At 41.6% G+C, this 19,612-nt stretch overlaps 1 protein-coding gene and 1 long non-coding RNA gene across 2 annotated transcripts; both read right to left on the reverse strand.

The window, feature by feature from the left end:
* Positions 1-819: 819 nt before the first annotated feature.
* LOC107568367 (zinc finger protein 271-like) lies at positions 820-2,621 on the reverse strand. The gene is made up of 2 exons (XM_016254323.1): positions 1,624-2,621; positions 820-1,554 (listed from the first exon to the last, which is right to left on the reverse strand). The coding sequence occupies exons 1-2, from the start codon at positions 2,454-2,456 to the stop codon at positions 1,005-1,007; spliced, it is 1,383 nt and encodes a 460-aa protein (XP_016109809.1). The 5' UTR covers positions 2,457-2,621; the 3' UTR covers positions 820-1,004.
* A 1,809-nt stretch (positions 2,622-4,430) lies between these two features.
* On the reverse strand, positions 4,431-19,143 carry LOC107568368 (uncharacterized). The gene is made up of 3 exons (XR_001606748.1): positions 19,085-19,143; positions 18,745-18,860; positions 4,431-4,566 (listed from the first exon to the last, which is right to left on the reverse strand). It is a non-coding gene; the product is annotated as an uncharacterized lncRNA (long non-coding RNA).
* Between the last annotated feature and the right edge of the window lie 469 nt (positions 19,144-19,612).

Genomic DNA, 19,612 nt, shown 5'->3' on the forward strand with positions numbered 1-19,612 from the left:
TAGAAACCTCACCCATCCAAGACACAGTAATAAAGTCCTCAAGACACATCAGATTTTCTCTAATATACCACTTTACCTCAAACATCTTGTTTCATAATCCTTGGAACCAAACTCAAAATCAGAAATAAAATGAGATTAATCACACAGCCCTAAAGTACAAGAGAGATCTCACTTCTGGATTGCGAAAAACGAAAACACATCACTGACAAATGTCTTAATTTTATCGCATATATAAACGGTTCACAAGATACAATTAGCTTGATAACTTTTGTGTAGCAATAATAATTTGTATGTTTTTTTATTCTTTAATTTCTCCAGTCCTGAAAGCAGAACTGATAACGTCAGAGCTTATCAATACTACGGTCTTTCATAATTTAGCCGGTTTAGTAGCAGGTACAAAGAGAAGCAAAGAAGGATCAGTTGCAAAGCTACTTGACAGTGTATCTTGCATCTGCATTTTCTAAATACATCAGAAGTGGAAGAATAACTAGTCATTTTAAAAACAACAGTGAAGAACAATAATTATAATAAACTTAAATCTTTCTTAAAAGTGTTACAGTCTCTTCTTCAGCTCCCTGAACAAGAACGGTATGTAAAAACTTCTGCTTTCCTTCATGAGAGAGTAAGCACACTACAAGTGACACACATGCATTATTAGACAATTGAACAACATGAAACTCATAAGAAAGCACAATTTTACAGTTTGACTTTTTCTTTCTTTTTTTTTTTTTTTTTTTACAATTTTACAGTAATTTTCTTGACAATTTTCTTTCTGGAGTAACTCCAGAGTTGATCTGAATCTCAAAGTTGAATCTGCTGGTTTTGAAGATGAAGATGAACCTTATTCACTGTGAAAACTTTAGATAATGTTTCTTTGTCATGTCACTTGTAATGTCTGGTTAGAACAGATTTATCCAGATGATATTTCACTGCTTGATGCATTATTGTGTCACATTTGGGGAGGACGCAGCATCAGATCTGAAAGTGCTGGATCTGAAGATGATCTACTTACTGTGATAGTGTTTTGTATGACTGTGTAGAGCAGAAGATTGATTGAAACGCTTCCCACATGCAGTGCAGTGATACGGTTTCTCTCCAGTGTGGATCCTCTCGTGTGTTTTCAGATGTGTTGACTGACTGAATCTCTTCTCACAGTGTGAACACTTGTAAGGTTTCTCTCCAGTGTGGATCCTCTCGTGTGTTTTCAGGTCTCCTGACCGACTGAATCTCTTGTTGCAGTGTGAACACTTATAAGGTTTCTCTCCAGTGTGAATCCTCTCGTGTCTTTTCAGGATTTCTGAATTACTGAATCTCTTGTCACAGTGTGAACACTTGTAAGGTTTCTCTCCAGTATGAATCCTCTGGTGTTGTTTTAAACAGCTTGCTGTAGTAAAAGTCTTCTCACACTCAAAGCACATGTACTCTCTCACACCAGTATGTGTTTTCTGATGTTCTTTTAAATATTGTAGACGTGAAAAACTCTTTCCACACAAATAACATGAATGTGGTTTCTCCTTTGTATGAACTTTCAGGTGCTGCTTCAGGACTGAAGCTCTCAAAAATGTTTTCCCACATTGATCATGTGTGTACGTTTTCTCTCTAGTGTGGATGTTCTTGTGTAACTTAAGGGTTGCTGATCGTGCAAAACTCTTTCCACACTGATCACAAGTGAACGGTTTCTCTCCAGTATGAACTCTCATGTGCTCCACAAGACTTCCTTTTATTCTGAAACTCTTCTCGCACTGATCACATGTGTACGGTTTCTCTCCAGTGTGGATCCTCTCATGTATTTTCAGAGTTGCTGACAGAATAAATCTCTTGCCACAGTGTGAACACTTGTAAGGTTTCTCTCCAGTGTGGATTCTCTCATGCTGTTTTAAACAGCTCGCTGAAGTAAAAGTATTCTCACACTCAAAGCACACGTACTCTCTCACAGCAGTATGTATTTTCTGATGTATTTTTAAATAATGCAAACATGAAAAACTCTTTCCACACAAATGACATGAATGTGGTTTCTCCTTTGTATGAACTCTCAGGTGCTGCTTCAGGACTGAAGCTCTCAAAAATATTTTGCTGCATTGATCACATGTGTACAGTTTCTCTCTAGTGTGGATGTTCATGTGTTTCTTAAGACTTGCTGAGTGTGTGAAACTCTTTCGGCACTGATCACAAGAGAACGGCTTCTCTCCAGTATGAACTCTCATATGCCCCGTAAAATGTCCTTTTCGTGTGAAACTCTTCCCGCACTGATCACATGTGTACGGTTTATCTTCAGTGTGGATCCTCTCATGTATTTTCAGGTCTCCTAACCGACTGAATCTCTTGTCACAGTGTGAACACTTGTATGGTTTTTCTCCAGTGTGATACATCTCATGTATTTTCAGATTTGTTGACTGACTGAATCTCTTGTCACAGTGTGAACACTTGTACGGTTTCTCTCCAGTATGAATTCTCATGTGAAGCTCAAGATTATATTTGCATGTCAAATTCTTTCCACACTGAGTACAGGTGAAAGATTTCTTGGCTCTTGTTTTCTTTAAAATTATCTGTTTGCTTTGACAGCAACTCAAAGGGTTTTCTACAGTTTTTAAGTGATTTTTCTCCTCAACTTCACTCAATTCTTCATTCTCCTCATTTTCTTCAGTCAACTCTGAAATAAAAGCAAAAACAGTTCCTTTGTCAGTAACTCATAAAAAAGGGAAAAGACATTACATTGAACCCTGATGTATCAGCGGAAAGTAGACAATTGCTATACAAATTTTGATCATTTTGATGCAGTTTTATACACTGAACAAAATTATAAACGCAACACTTTTGTTTTTGCCCCCATTTTTCATGAGCTGAACTCAAAGATCTAAGATTTTCTATTTTCTATGTACACAAAAGGCCTATTTCTCTCAAATATTGTTCACAAATCTGTCTAAATCTGTGTTAGTGAGCACTTCTTCTTTGCCGAGATAATCCATCCACCTCACAGGTGTGGCATATCAAGATGCTGATTAGACAACATGATTATTGCTGTAGGATCTGTCTCACAACAGACCCACCTACATGATGGAGACACACACATCAAACCAGCACATTCCATGGAAGGTTTTTGAGGTTCGTTTCTCCAGCCATCTGTAGTCGTAAAACTCATGCTCCATCGAATAAGGTGAAGCATTCCCTGGACTGTTTGGCTATATCTCAAGATAAGCTAAAAAGGACAGTACTTTAACGGTGCTTAAAATGGTTTTACGGGCTTGCAAAGAGCAGATAGAAATACCCTCATGACCAGTGGACGCATAAATTGCTAAACTACGATCAACAAAAGAGACAATTTTATGGCTCCCTGTCCAGCAGGAGACTTTCCAGGAAATGTCCAGAGCTGACCTGATAGTGACCGGAGAACTCGACACTTTTCCCCCGCATTCCAAGGAAAGAGACAAGATGTCGTTTGACAATCGTTGCTAATAATTGAAAGTATAAAATGATCAGAGCATAGAAGTACAAATAGTAGGTTGTATGTGTATATATATATGCTTGACGTGTTTCATGTAATCGGTGCAACTTTAACCAGTGTTTAATTACCCCTTTTTAGGAAATAAGGATATTAAAACTGTGTAATATGTGAAGTTTAATCTTGAACGAAAATATCCAGCAACTTCGCACAGCCATTGAAGGGGAGTGGACCAACATTCCCCAGGCCACAGTCAACAACCTGATAAACTCTATGCGAAGGAGATGTGTTGCACTGCGTAAGGCAAATGGTGGTCACACCAGATACTGACTGGTTTTCGGAACCCCCGGACCCCCCAATACAGTAAAACTGCACATTTTAGAGTGGCCTTTTATTGTGGCCAGCCTAAGGCACACCTGTGCAATAATCATGCTGTCTAATCAGCATCTTGATATGCCACACCTGTGAGGTGGATGGATTATCTCGGCAAAGGAGAAGTGCCCACTAACACAGATTTAGATCTCCAAAAGTCATAGTACATAGAAAAAGTCTTAGATCTTTGAGTTCAACTCATGGGGCAAAAACAAGTGTTGCATTTATCATTTTGTTCAGTATAAATACATCTAGTACATTTTATATATACGTCCCTGACATTTTCCATGAATGAGGTACCTTGATTTTCAAATTGTGATTTTTTAAAACATAATAGGCACAAAACCCATGTTTCTGTAGAAATAACTTTTAAATATGTTTGATCAACAACACAGTTATCTAACAAATAATGTTGCATAAAGTACTCATTTCATAGAAAGTGTCCCTTATTATTTGATTTAGTTATTATTGAAGATTATTGATAGATATTATTGAAGATCTCTATAGATTTTTCCAATTACATCAAACAAAATCTAAAATTACTTAAACTTTATAACCATCAGCATTATTAATGAAGAAGAATAAACACCAACCTGTTAGTTCTTCAGTATCTTCAGTGTGTTTGATTCTGCAGGGCTCTGGATCTCTCATCTTCTCTCTGTCCTCTTTAATAAACTCAGTCTTTACAGATTTCTTCCTGATGATTTGATGCTCGTCTGTACTGATAAACTGATGGGGATATTCCAGCTGAATCTCTGTGTGGAATAAGCAGATTTGCCATAATCAACAAGAAATCAAGAAGTCTTGTCTCTTTGTAAATCATTATATCACTATATTAAAAGAGTGTTGGCACAAAAGTAAGAGTGTTGGGCACATCAATTTAAAAGCCACATTCAGTAACACTGAATGCTGTAATGCCACAGCCATATCACCCTGCAGCCCAAGACTGGTTGCCCACTAAAGCTAAGCAGGGTTGAGCCTGGTCAGTACTAGGGATGCTCCGATCCGCCTTTTCGCCCCCGATACCGATTCCGATACCTAGGGTTCAGTATTTGGCGATACCGATCCGATACCAGTGAAGTTTTTTTTTCTTTTCATTTAAATAAATGTAGAATTTATGTCTCTGTGTGTGGAACTGATTATCATTCTTTCACAATCTACTAAATACAGACTATTTAATTATAAAGAAATATAAACAATAAATATGAAAAAATATACTATGTATATTCATAATCTATGACAAAAATATATCATAAACTAGGTTAGTGGATAATTCGGCAGCAAAAGTTATTCTAGAAAAATCAGTGCACAATAATTTTAGAAATCCAAACATTTAGTGAAAAAAAACTATTTTGTGGGGAACAAATAAAAGTGTTGCACTAAATATGGAAAAATGGTACACATTGCTATTTGTATTAAAAAATCCATTAATGAAAACTTCTCGAATTCATGAATGTATTTATATACAAGTATATACTAAACAATTTAAATACATTTATTTTGCTGCTTAAAACGTTCCACCATCATTCTGGTCCCCAAAAAGCCCAAAATCACTGGACTTAGCGACTACAGACCTGTCGCTCTCACGTCTGTGGTCATGAAGTCCATGGAGGCCTACCTGAAGGACATCACTGGACCCTTGCTGAATCCTCTTCAGTTTGCCTACAGAGCAAACAGGTCTGTGGATGATGCAGTCAACATGGGACTGCATTACATCCTGAAACACCTCGACAGACCTGGGAATTACGCAAGGATCCTATTTGTGGACTTCAGTTTGGCCTTCAATACCATCATGCCACTCTCAGACAAACTCACACAGCTCTCCGTGCCCACCTCCATCTGTCAGTGGATCACCAGCTTCCTGACAGACAGGCAGCAGCTAGTGAGGCTGGGCAAACTCACATCCAGGACAATCACCATCAGCACTGGTGCCCCCCAGGGATGTGTACTCTCCCCACTGCTCTTTCCTCTCTACACGAACGAGTGCACTTCAAAGGACCCCTCTGTCAAGCTTCTGAAGTTCGCAGACAACACTATAGTCATCAGCCTCATCAAGGACGGAGACGAGTCTGCTTACAGACAGGAGGTTAAAGAGCTGGCTGTCTGGTGCAGTCTTAACAACCTGGAGCTGAACATGCTCAAAACTGTGGAGATGACCGTGGACTTCAGGAGAAACCCCTCTGCACTCCCCCCACTCACCATCATGGACAGCACTGTGACTGCAGTGGAGTCATTCAGATTCCTGGGCACCACTATCTCTCAGGACCTGAAGTGGGACACTCACATAGACTCCATTGCAAAAATGGCCCAGCAGAGGTTGTACTTCCTTTGCCAGCTGAGGAAATTCAACCTGCCACAGGAGCTTCTGAAACAGGACAGACTCAATGATAGTAGAACTGTGTTCATCCATTACTGTCTGGCTTGGTTCAGCTACCAAATCAGATATCAATAGACTACAACGGACAGTCAGGACTGCTGAGAGGATTATTGGTGCCCCTCTGCCCAGCCTTCAAGATCTTTACATCTCCAGAGTGAGGAAAAGGGCTAAAAAAATCACCTTGGACCCCTCACACCCAGCCCACTCTCTCTTCGAACTGTTGCCTTCTGGTCGGCGCTACAGAGCACTGACCACCAGAACAGCCAGGCACAAGAACAGTTTTTTCCCACAGGCTATATTCAGCCTGAACAATTAATCTTTCATAATTATACATCGTCCATCACAACTAACATAGTTATCTGACATATTTATATTAAACCGCACACATTGTAAATAACATATCTGCACACTAATAAACATATCTGTACATTTATCAAAACCAGGGGTGGCGAACGTTGGTCCTGGAAAGCCGCAGCCCTGCAGAGTTTTGCTTCAACACTAATCAAACACACCTGAACAAGCTAATCAAGGTCTGAAGGGTTACTAGGAAGCTACAGGCAGGTGAGTTTTAATTAGTGTTGGAGCTGAGCTCTGCAGGGCTGCGGCTCTCCAGGACCGGAGTTCGCCACCCCTGATCTAAACAATAAAATTTTTTCCTATACTTCTATTTCTGTATATAGGACATTATCTATTATTTTATTTTTTATATTAGTGTTATGTTAATAATAATATGCACATCCGGTGTGCAGAATGATGCGCTTGAAGCAACACGGAGTCACAGCACGCAGCACTTTGCATTAAAAAGTGCAAAGCACAAAGGGAAGAGAAATTGATGCGTAGTGTATTACAGTATATCTGTGCAACAGTTATTGAGCCTTTCTTTTAACAGTTTTAAATTTCAGTTACTGTGCGCATTAAAACAATTTATAGTATTTTCGACGCCCATGTTTTGTTCTCACAGACACCCGGTAGCAAGTAACAAAACAACATTAAACTCCGGCAAGAAGATGAAGTCCTTTTTGCAAAATCATAGACATTTATTTACAAATCAAGTATAATAATGGGAACACAGAATGATCTTGGAGAGAGCTTTACTGAGCTGACTGTCGTAACCGAATGCGACCAGGGTTTGAAGGCTGAACGAATGATTGACAGCCACAGCTCACATGAAAGGGATACGGTTTACGGTGTGTATTTACCGCATCCGTGCAGCGTGGCTGACACAGAAGAGCGTATGCTGCTTGCATTCAGCGGAATGGTGCTACGGTGATGTGGAGAGACACAGAGGAGATGAATTGTTGAATAAAGTCGTTATTTTTGTTTTCTTCTCATACAAAAATTATTCTCGTCACTTCACAACGTTACGGTTGAACCATTGATGGCAGATGGACTATTCTGACGATGTCTTTCATACTTTTCTGGGCCTTCAGTCACAAGCCTCAGTCACAAGCCTCCCGGTTTTCATCCAAAATATCTTAAATTGTGTTCCAAAGACAAACAATGCTTTTACGGGTTTGGAACAACATGGGGGTAAGTGATTAATAACAAAAATTTTCATTTTGGGGTGGAGTAACCCTTTAAGCTATAATATGGCTTCAGAAGTAACAAAATAATACGCACAATCTCGGATTTGGATCAGACCTCTCTGACCGTTACCCAATCCGACAAAAAATAGCAGTATCGGAGCCAATACCAGATATGAATATCGGATCGGCGCATCCCTAGTAAGTATCTGGATGTGAGACCACCTGGGAAAACTAGGTTGCTGCTGGAAGAGGTGTTAGTGAGGCCAGCAGGGGGTGCTCACCCCGTGGTCGGTGTGGGTCCTAACACCCCAGTGTAGTGACGGGGACACTATACTGTCAAAAAAAAAAAAAAGCACCGTCCTTCGGATGAGACGTTAAACCGAGGTCCTGACTCTCTGTGGTCACATAAAATCCCATAGCACTTCTCGTAAAGAGTAGGGGTGTCCTGGCCAAATTCCCTCCACTGGCCCTTGTCAATCATGGCCTCCTAATAATCCCCATCCATTGAATTGGCTCTATCACTCTCTTTCCTCTCCACCTGTAGGCTATCAATGCAGACAAGAGTTCACATCCCTGTTCACATTCCACAGACATCAAAATTACTGTGATGCATGTGGAGACTCAGTTCATGTGTACCTGGTCAATTCATGCGTTTTCTCTGATCCCATAGCTATCCAATTGTAAAAAAAGGGGGAAAAAAAGAAAAAAGCACTTCATGACATAAAGGTTGCTGACCCCAGGTTTGGGCTGACATTTTTTCCACACTTCTTGGGTGAACGCAAGTGACAGTTAAGGGATTTTTTTTGTTTGAAACTCTTTTCACACTGATCACATATGAACGACTTCTCTCCGGTATGAACTCTCATGTGATACCTGAGGTTTATTGCTATTGTGAAGCTCCTTCCACACTGTTTGCAAGTGAAAGTCTTCTCTCCAGTGTGAACTCTCATGTGGAGTTTTACGTTTCTTTTCTCAGTGAAGCTCTTTCCACACAATTTGGAGGCTTTACTCCAGTGTGCCTTCTCATGTGGCCTTCAAAGTGTCCTTTATCATTGAAGCTATTTCCACACTGTTGGCAGGTGAATCACTTCTCTCCAGTGTGAACTGTCATGTGTTTTTTAACCCCTTTGCTGGCGCCCCCCATTTTCGGCATGGAGACACAAATGATGTACCCAAAATAAAAAGGTTGCTGCTCATGAATCTTTCAGACTAGATACTTAATCAGCATATGTTTCACAAAGCTGACATTTCAAAGCTTACTGTTCAAGAATCAGAATTACTCAGACTGTTATGATAATAGATATATATATATATATGTCACGCCCCTGGACTGGTTTTCCCTGCTTTGGTGTTCCGTGTCCCAGTTAATTGACTAATTTCATGCACCGGTGTTCTCCTGATTGCCCTGTGTTTAAAGGTCTACTCGTCGTGTCCGTGTGTTTGCTCCAGTGCCCTTTGTGTGGATTTCCCTGTATTCCTTGGATTAAAGACAGTTTACGTTTCCTCGTGCATCCTGTGTGCTTCCTCCCAACAGCGTACTGACAGAAGACCAGACCTACACAGTCACCTCCGTGTTTTCCGTTTGTTTTCTAATTTTTCCTAGTGTCTTTTTTTCCGTTGTGTGTTTTCATGGATTCTCTCTCCCGTCCGGAATACCACCTCCTCCTCCTGCTGGAGCAGGGGGAGAAATCGCTCGAGGGCCATAACAGACTGTTCCTAGTCCTCACTGCTCTAAACAGCTTCCCGGACGACGCGCTCTGCGCATTCTATGACGCCAGTTTAAACATCTTACGCAGAGCGCTGTCGTCCGAAGATGGTCCTCGAGCGAATTTCGCCGCCTTTGTGGAATGGACACTGGCGAGAAACGGATCTCCGTTCCTCGCCTGTTCCCAGGTGAATCTCGCCAGTTCCACTCCCGACCCAGTGCCCAGCCCACCATCTCCCCGATCCGCAGACCGCTGACAAAGAGCCGGAGCCCGCCAAGACCGATGAGCCATCGCCGCACGGAGTGACAGTGCTGAGGATCGCCGCGGAGCCAGAGCTTTTTTCATACACAATGGTAATTCAAAGTGCTTTACATAAAAGAAAATAAAATAATCATAAAAAATAATAACAAAATTAAAACTAGGAATTAAAAAAATTTGAAAATGATTTTAAATTTGATTTAAAATGATATTACATAAAATACAGTGAAATCATTTTGGGTTGCGTGAAATACAGTGCATAGAAGTGCTTTAATATCAATCCTAAATGTAACTGGAAGCCAGTGTAAGGACCTGAGGACTGGTGTGATATGCTCAGATTTTATGGTTCTGGTCAGAATCTTGGCAGCAGCGTTCTGGATGAGCTGCAGCTGTCTAATGGTCTTCTTGGGAAGGCCGGTGAGGAGATCATTACAAGAGTCCACCCTGCTGATGATAAAGGCATGAACAAGTTTCTCCAAGTCTTGACTGGAAACAAAACATCTAAATCTTGCAATGTTTTTGAGATGATAGTATGCTGATTTAGTTACTGCTTTGACATGACTACTGAAACTAAGGTCTGTCTCCAGAATCACACCAAGATTCCTGACTTGATTTTTAGTTGTTTGACCCCTAGAGTCAAGGTATGCATTCACCTTGAGAACTTTATCTTTGTTTCCAAATGCAATGACTTCAGTTTTTTCCTTGCTTAACTGAAGAAAATGATGGCACATCCAACTGTTAATTTCATCAGTGCATTGGCATTAGTCATTTGGTGATAAGGCTAGGTAAATCTGTGTATCATCAGCATAGCTGTGATTGGCAATTTGGTTATTTCTCATTATTTAACTTAGTGGGAGCATATACAGGCTAAACAAGAGTGGTGCAAGAATTGAGCCTTATGGGACTCTGCATGTCATGGACGTACACTTAGACTTATGCTTTCCTATACTCACATAATAACCTCTCCCTTCTAAGTATGACCTGAACCATTTGAGTACCATCCCAGAAAGCCCGGCCCAGTTTTCCAGTCTCTCTAGAAGTATGTTATGATCGACAGTATCAAACGCAGCACTGAGATCTAGTAGTACCAGCACTGATATTTTGCCAGAATTAGAATTTAAGTGAATATCATTTATTATGTTAATGAGCGCTGTCTCTGTGCTGTGATGCGGTTGGAAACCAGATTGAAAATTGTCCAGTTGTGAAGCTCCTTCCACACTGTTTGCAAGTGAAAGTCTTCTCTCCAGTGTGAACTCTCATGTGGAGTTTTACGTTTCTTTTCTCAGTGAAGCTCTTTCCACACAATTTGGAGGCTTTACTCCAGTGTGCCTTCTCATGTGGCCTTCAAAGTGTCCTTTATCATTGAAGCTATTTCCACACTGTTGGCAGGTGAATCACTTCTCTCCAGTGTGAACTGTCATGTGTTTTTTAACCCCTTTGCTGGCGCCCCCCATTTTCGGCATGGAGACACAAATGATGTACCCAAAATAAAAAGGTTGCTGCTCATGAATCTTTCAGACTAGATACTTAATCAGCATATGTTTCACAAAGCTGACATTTCAAAGCTTACTGTTCAAGAATCAGAATTACTCAGACTGTTATGATAATAGATATATATATATATATGTCACGCCCCTGGACTGGTTTTCCCTGCTTTGGTGTTCCGTGTCCCAGTTAATTGACTAATTTCATGCACCGGTGTTCTCCTGATTGCCCTGTGTTTAAAGGTCTACTCGTCGTGTCCGTGTGTTTGCTCCAGTGCCCTTTGTGTGGATTTCCCTGTATTCCTTGGATTAAAGACAGTTTACGTTTCCTCGTGCATCCTGTGTGCTTCCTCCCAACAGCGTACTGACAGAAGACCAGACCTACACAGTCACCTCCGTGTTTTCCGTTTGTTTTCTAATTTTTCCTAGTGTCTTTTTTTCCGTTGTGTGTTTTCATGGATTCTCTCTCCCGTCCGGAATACCACCTCCTCCTCCTGCTGGAGCAGGGGGAGAAATCGCTCGAGGGCCATAACAGACTGTTCCTAGTCCTCACTGCTCTAAACAGCTTCCCGGACGACGCGCTCTGCGCATTCTATGACGCCAGTTTAAACATCTTACGCAGAGCGCTGTCGTCCGAAGATGGTCCTCGAGCGAATTTCGCCGCCTTTGTGGAATGGACACTGGCGAGAAACGGATCTCCGTTCCTCGCCTGTTCCCAGGTGAATCTCGCCAGTTCCACTCCCGACCCAGTGCCCAGCCCACCATCCCCCCGATCCGCAGACCGCTGACAAAGAGCCGGAGCCCGCCAAGACCGATGAGCCATCGCCGCACGGAGTGACAGTGCTGAGGATCGCCGCGGAGCCAGAGCTTTTTTCATACACAATGGTAATTCAAAGTGCTTTACATAAAAGAAAATAAAATAATCATAAAAAATAACAACAAAATTAAAACTAGGAATTAAAAAAATTTGAAAATGATTTTAAATTTGATTTAAAATGATATTACATAAAATACAGTGAAATCATTTTGGGTTGCGTGAAATACAGTGCATAGAAGTGCTTTAATATCAATCCTAAATGTAACTGGAAGCCAGTGTAAGGACCTGAGGACTGGTGTGATATGCTCAGATTTTATGGTTCTGGTCAGAATCTCGGCAGCAGCGTTCTGGATGAGCTGCAGCTGTCTAATGGTCTTCTTGGGAAGGCCGGTGAGGAGATCATTACAAGAGTCCACCCTGCTGATGATAAAGGCATGAACAAGTTTCTCCAAGTCTTGACTGGAAACAAAACATCTAAATCTTGCAATGTTTTTGAGATGATAGTATGCTGATTTAGTTACTGCTTTGACATGACTACTGAAACTAAGGTCTGTCTCCAGAATCACACCAAGATTCCTGACTTGATTTTTAGTTGTTTGACCCCTAGAGTCAAGGTATGCATTCACCTTGAGAACTTTATCTTTGTTTCCAAATGCAATGACTTCAGTTTTTTCCTTGCTTAACTGAAGAAAATGATGGCACATCCAACTGTTAATTTCATCAGTGCATTGGCATTAGTCATTTGGTGATAAGGCTAGGTAAATCTGTGTATCATCAGCATAGCTGTGATTGGCAATTTGGTTATTTCTCATTATTTAACTTAGTGGGAGCATATACAGGCTAAACAAGAGTGGTGCAAGAATTGAGCCTTATGGGACTCTGCATGTCATGGACGTCCACTTAGACTTATGCTTTCCTATACTCACATAATAACCTCTCCCTTCTAAGTATGACCTGAACCATTTAATCACCATGCCAGAAAGCCCGACCAAGTTTTTCAGTCTCTCTAGTAGTATGTTATGATCGACAGTATCAAACGCAGCACTGAGATCTAGTAGTACCAGCACTGATATTTTGCCAGAATTAGAATTTAAGTGAATATCATTTATTATGTTAATGAGCGCTGTCTCTGTGCTGTGATGCGGTTGGAAACCAGATTGAAAATGGTCCAGGTATCCATTTGAGTTTAAGTATTTGTTTCTTCTTAAAAAATAAAAAAAAACTACTGATTAAAAACTACCTTTTCAATAATCTTGCCTATAAAAGGAAGATTTGATATTGGTCTATAGCAGCTCAAAATGGTGTTATCAAGATTTCTCTTTTTCAGAAGGGATTTAACAACTGCAGTTTTCAGGGAGTTTGGAAAAGTCCCAGAAAGAAGTGAGACATTCACCACATCTAAGAGATCTGCTTATAAACAGTCAAGCACCCTTTTGAAAAAAAGATGTGGGAAGTGTGTCAAGATAGCAGGTTGACGATTTTAGGTGCTGCACTATTTCTTCCAAAATTTTGCTATCAATTGCTTCAAAAGCAGACATAGTATCTTCTTTTTGATGTTGCGGTCGAATCTGTCTGACCTCTGCATAATTTGAGGATGTGCTAATCGCCTTCCTGATATTAATGATCTTCTCAGAAAAGAAGGAAGCAAACTCATTGCATTTGCTGTCGGAGAGCATTTCACTGGCAATCTGATTTGGGGGGTTTGTCAGTCTCTCAACAGTAGCAAAAAGAGTGCGAGTGTTGTTTAAGTTACTGTTTATAAGGTTTGAGAAGAAACTCTGTCTAGCTGTGGCTAGTTCCACATTGAAAGCATGAAGGCTGTCTTTATATATGCTATAATGAATTTCAAGTTTTGTCTTCCGCCACATCTGCTCAGCTTTTCTGCACTGGACTGCTCTGAACTGAATACTCTGAACTGCTTTTTATTTTCTCCAAGCTGATTTCTGTCTGCCAGTCTTCTTGCTGACTTTCACAGGAGCAATGTCATCGATAACATTCTTAACTTTAGAGTTAAAGGAATCAAGGGAGAAGGTCAGAGTCTGCAGAAATGCTTGGTGTTAGAGTTATAGCCTCCATAAATAGCACACTAGTGTTCTCGTTAATGCATCTCTTATTGACAGAGACAGATCTAGATGCAGTGGTAGCAGAGACCAATATTTCAAAGAAAATACACAGTGCTACGTCCTTAATAACAGTGGAAGAAATGTTTAGATCCCTACTAATTAGCTAATCTAGAGTATGTCCATGATTGTGTGTGGGTCCATGCACATGCTGAATCAGGTAAAAAGTGTTTAAAATAGTTATAATTTATTATGTAGTTTAGATTTCTGCATTATCTATGTGAATATTAAAATCCCCTGCAATAGCAATACAGTCACACTCTGAGGAAATCATTGATAACATTTCTGTGAACTCTTCAGCAAAGGCTGGAGAGTATTTTGGAGGCCTGTAAATAATGATAAACAGAATGCGTGGAGCACCTTTCAACACAATCCCTAGATATTCAAAAGACAAGTACTGACCAAATGACACTTGCTTGCATTGATAGACATCTTTAAATAGAGCAGCTACACCTCCACCTCTCCTAACAGTCCTGCAGACACTCATGAAAGTAAAGTTAGGAGGGGCTGTTTCATTGAGAACTGTTGTACTGCAGCTGTCTTGTAGCCATGTTTCGTTTAGAAATATAAAATCCAGCATGTTTATGGTTAAGTCATTGATTAGAAATGATTTATTTTTTAGTGAGCAAATGTTTAAAAATGCTAACTTGATGGCATTGGTTTTTGTCTCAACAGCAATCTTAGTGTGATGCATAACAGGCCGCAGATTAGATGAGTCAGCCGTACGGCTTGAGAAAGTCTTAAGACTTTCTATCACGTAATAAAACAGAAATAGCGAAAGCTACAGGCACACTGGGTTCCCGCTTGTTCTGTAAACATTTGTGAATGTTGCTACTATCATAGCGGGGACCCACCACATATCACTGAGAGCTGCTATCAGTTGTTTTTGGTTCACCTACAGTAGACGGAGGGTTTGGGCCCTGGCATTGTGGCAGCAGCCCGGAGAGCTCTCACAGGAGGACGACGACGAGCTGGGCTTACAGGCTTTAGTGGTTGGGGGCTCGCCTTTTTTAGTTGATATCTGGGGGCTTGCAGCGAATGAGTGGGAGAGTTTAGTCCCAGCATAAACCAGTTTCTCCATTTTCTGTGAGAAGCTTAGAAGTGGAGATGCTGGAGAGAGGGATAATGTGTCTGGTGAGATGGGCTGTCTCTGGTGTTTCCGGTGGCTGTGATATGTTGTCCTAGCTTCCCTGGCTGTTTTCAGAAAGTCGTCCTTGGGTGCTGAGTCTTGGAGCTGTTCTGATCTGTGATGAGCTCTGTGGGCTGGGCTCAGCCGGGATGTTGTCCATGAGCAGGGCTTGTTGTGGCTGTGTGGTGTTATCAGTGTCCTTGTGGGATGTGTCAACCACATGACTCGGAAGCTGATATGAAGTCCTGTGGTCACTCATACTCTGTCCAGGTGTGTGTGTGCCATTCAGGGTTGAGAAGTTTGGCACACTCTGCTGAAGGATGACGGAGGTAGAAGTAGATATTGTCCTTAAGCACTCTTGCACCAAGTTTGTTTGGGTGGAGGCCATTCGGTTTAAACAGTTGTCTATGGCCCCAGAAAAGATTGAAGTTGTCTATGAAATTTACTCCTTTTATATTGCAAGATCTTTGTAGCCATGTGTTCAGCCCAAGCTGTAGCGAAGCCGGAAGCAGTCATCTGTTCCCACGTAACCAGTTCCTGTTCCCACGTCCAGCCCAAGGGGGGCTCCTGTTCATGAGTTCAGCACTGAAAGCCCAGAGGCTCACAAATGCCCGCCCTCCCACCCACTCCTACCTCCTCCTCCTCTGCTGTCGTCTGGCAGCCCCTCTGCTCGCCCTCAGCTCACCATCAGCCCACCATGCACCGGGGCTGGAGCATCCCTTGACTCCGCCTCGGTGCGTGGACCCATCAGCTCCACCATGGCTCCTAGCTCCCTCCTCTCCGCCGGGCTCCCTCGTCCCTCCGGCTCCACATTGGTCTGGCGTCGACCATCCTCGGAACACCACTCCTCCGGCTGCGCCTCGTCTCTTCGTCCCTCCGGCTCGGTCAGGCTTCTTCATCCATTTGGCTCCTCCTCAGTCCTCTGTCGCTCCAGCTCCACCGTGGCCTTTCGGTTCCACGCCTCTGTGTCAGTCACCAGCGCCATCTGCTCCGCCTTGGCCCTCCAGATCCTTCCCGTTGCCCTGACTCATCGGCTCTCCGTCTCCGCCTTGGGCTCCTCCGCCACCTGCTCCGCCGCCGTTGGTTGGCCCCCTGGAGTTAGTGGCCATTCCTCCTCCATGGCTCCTCCCTCCGTTGGCTCCACCGCGGCCTTTCGGATCCACGCCTCTGTGTCAGTCGCCAGCGCCATCTGCTCCGCCTTGGTGGCCCCCTGGAGTTAGTGGCCATTCCTCCTCCATGGCTCCTCCCTCCGTTGGCTCCACCGCGGCCTTTCGGATCCACGCCTCTGTGTCAGTCGCCAGCGCCATCTGCTCCGCCTTGGCCCTCCGGATCCTCCCCGTCGCCCTGACTCATCGGCTCTCCATCTCTGCCTTGGGCTTCTCCTCCACCTGCTCCGCCGCCAATGGTTGGCCCCCTGGAGTCAGCGGCCATTCCTCCTCCATGGCTCCACCGTGGGCCACCTTTATGGCTGTGGCCTGGGTCCAGCTTGGCTCCTCCTGCTCCAAGCCCCTCCTGTTTCCTCCCTGGCTCCTTCCTTACCACCCTGGACTCTGTCAGCCCGCTCCCCCCTCCCCGGTGGAATTGTTACGGTGCGGGACACGCCTTCCGGGAGGGAGGAGTAATGTCACGCCCCTGGACTGGTTTTCCCTCCCCATGTGTTTTGTGTCCCAGTTAACTAACTCGTTTCATACACCTGTGTTCTCCTGATTGCTCTGTGTTTAAAGGTACCAGTCTGTGTTTATCTGGTCTACTCGTTGTGTACGTGTGTTTGCTCCAGGGCCCTTTGTGCGGATTTCCTTGTATTCCTTGGATTAAAGACAGTTTACGTTTCCTCGTGCATCCTGCGTGCTTCCTTCCAACAGCGTACCGTGACAATATAAGCTCAAACATAAAAACAAAAATATTCAATTTTTTTTAAATGTATAAAAATATGTTGCAGTGGTAAATGCTTTTAGAAACACAATGAAGCTAAAGCCACAATTCTACTAATGCTTCATTTCAAATTTCAGGACATAATCTCTAAAACTGTGAATTTTATTAAACATTTTCTAAGACCATGTCATGTGTGTTTTTAGAGAAGGCTAATAAAAGGCTAATAAAATTGATTTATGGCCCTCTGTAAGCTCTCCTGTGTGCTGCCGCCTCATGTCTGGCCCAGTCATGATTCTATTGTTGTCACGCAAAAAACCTTTCACACCTCCGCAAGGTATGAGACATTGTCCTCATTATTCCTGTATCATTATTATTTTGTTTTATTCAGCCATTAGTAGCCTTTATTCTGGCATTAAAAGGTTTACCAAACCACATCGCTTCAATCCCAGTATACATTTACCCAACTACTATCAAAAGTATATCTAAACAAATACAACAAAACATTTTCTTACATGAAGAAGAGCTGCACCTGTTCTGCAGCTGCATTAGAGATAACATTAGCATCAAGCTACATAAGACAATTTATGAGATTATTAGTACACTTTTACTGAAAACTCACTTTAAACCACCATCGAGTGTTTGTAATAACTTCCTTTTGCGATCACATGTGGAATTTCAGATGTACACATTCTTTATTGTTATGAAAATACCCCAAATCTCAAGAAAATCACAAACAAACCATATACTATCGTAATCGTGTGTTTATTATTTGGATATTTCTTGGGTACAGAGGTTTCTCTGTGTTTGTTGTGGTCAGATATCAATGCGGAAGATTGAAGGAAGCGCATGACAGGATGAGACGGGGCGGGATATGATGAGCAGTTATGATTGACAAGCGACGAACGAATCAGGTCTCTGTCAGTCACAGCGCGAGCACAGAAGAGTAAACACACAGAGACACCCCAGGGGGGCTGCTAATTCAGTGCAGATCGCGTAAATCAGTGGAAAATTAATAGAAATGACGATTCTATCTAAAGAAATATGAAGTAAACATGAGTATGGATATATATATATATATATATATATATATATATATACATGTATATGCATCTTTGGACTATAAGCCCTTATTGACGCTGTTCAGTGAATCTATATGAACACAAATAAACCGCTGCAGACATGACTGAATATGAATGCGTGGTGAATTTCTATTCTAAAGATGACACATATAGATTTATTATTTAGCACTCCTGACATAACTTACTAAATTACGGTCACTTTTTCAGCAAATAGCCTAAATCCAGGTTTGATGAGCATAAGAGACTTCTTTCAAAAACATTTTAAATAGTAATGTTTCCAAACTTTTGTCCTGTATAAATAAAAACATACAAAATCTAAATGTAATTGTTGTATAAATAAAAAGGTTAGGAATCATATTTGTTTCATGGGGGTGGGGGGCTCCAACATGAATTTTGCCTAGGGCCTCCTAATGTCTAGAACCGGCCCTGGCCTACACTCCAGGTCAAATAAAAGCCAGAATTAGGAAAATCATATGACATTCTTCAGAAACATCATTCATTTCTGTAGAGCTGTATTGTGAATAAGAATCAATTGAGTGAGGTCAGCTTTGAGAAAGAAACCAACCTGTTTGTTCCTCAGTCTCTTCATGTTTGATGCTGAATACTTCTGCAATCCTAATGTCTTCACTCTCCTCTTTAATAAACGCCATCTTTACAATAGTGTGTCACGTGGATGCTTTTCTGTGAGTTTGGACAAGATGAGAATAATTAACAGAAAGAAAATAAATCCAAATGTGTTACTCATGTGCAGATGCACTTTGCTCAAAAAAAAAAAACCCTTCATAAATGTTATACAAAGCATTACCATGTTACATTCAGTAATAAAACATACATTTAAGAGTTCTCGTTAGAAACATAAGATTGCCTGAACAGTTTGGAACACTTCAAAAGCTCAAAACACAAACCTTTCTTCAGCCAAATCACAACAGAGCAGGAGCCAGGCACAGCCTTATGAGGTCATATCTCCAATTCCACAATAAAAGTCCCATTCTCACACTAAAATCAGACATGTTCAAATACAAATATGTTCAGTTAAATTCTTGCTGAAGTACATATTTACATTTTTGTTGTTGAATGAAAATAATCGATGAGATTCTGTAAATTGTAAAAAAACAAAAAAGATTTATCAATCTTTAATTCAACAAACATTTGTCCATATAATTCAACTTTTTTTATAGGGCCACAAACTAAAAAAAAAAAAAAAATTCTGCAAAATAGTCAGGGCAAAGAATAATTAGTAGGCAGGACACCAAATAGACCAATGATAGGAGAGGGTTGAGTATTAAGCGAGGAAATAGCTGAAAGAGAATTGAAAACAGACAACCAAAATGAGGAGAGGGCAGGGCAGGAGCAAAACATGTGTATTATCTTCAGTATCATCTTCTGGTGCTGCCGTGAGTGACATTTATTATCATTTATCCTATGGATATGGA

The sequence above is a fragment of the Sinocyclocheilus grahami genome, unplaced genomic scaffold (genome assembly GCF_001515645.1).
Source record: "Sinocyclocheilus grahami isolate Dianchi unplaced genomic scaffold, SAMN03320097.WGS_v1.1 scaffold1238.1, whole genome shotgun sequence".
Classification (NCBI taxonomy): Eukaryota; Metazoa; Chordata; class Actinopteri; order Cypriniformes; family Cyprinidae; genus Sinocyclocheilus; species Sinocyclocheilus grahami.

Excerpts from the sequence above, each read along its gene's own strand:
- LOC107568367 (XM_016254323.1), bottom strand. The coding sequence starts at position 2,456 with ATGAGAATTCATACTGGAGAGAAACCGTACAAGTGTTCACACTGTGAC. Across the intron at positions 1,555-1,623 it reads GCACGATCAGCAACCCTTAA|AGCTTCAGTCCTGAAGCAGC; the intron begins GTTACACAAGAA and ends AACATTTTTGAG.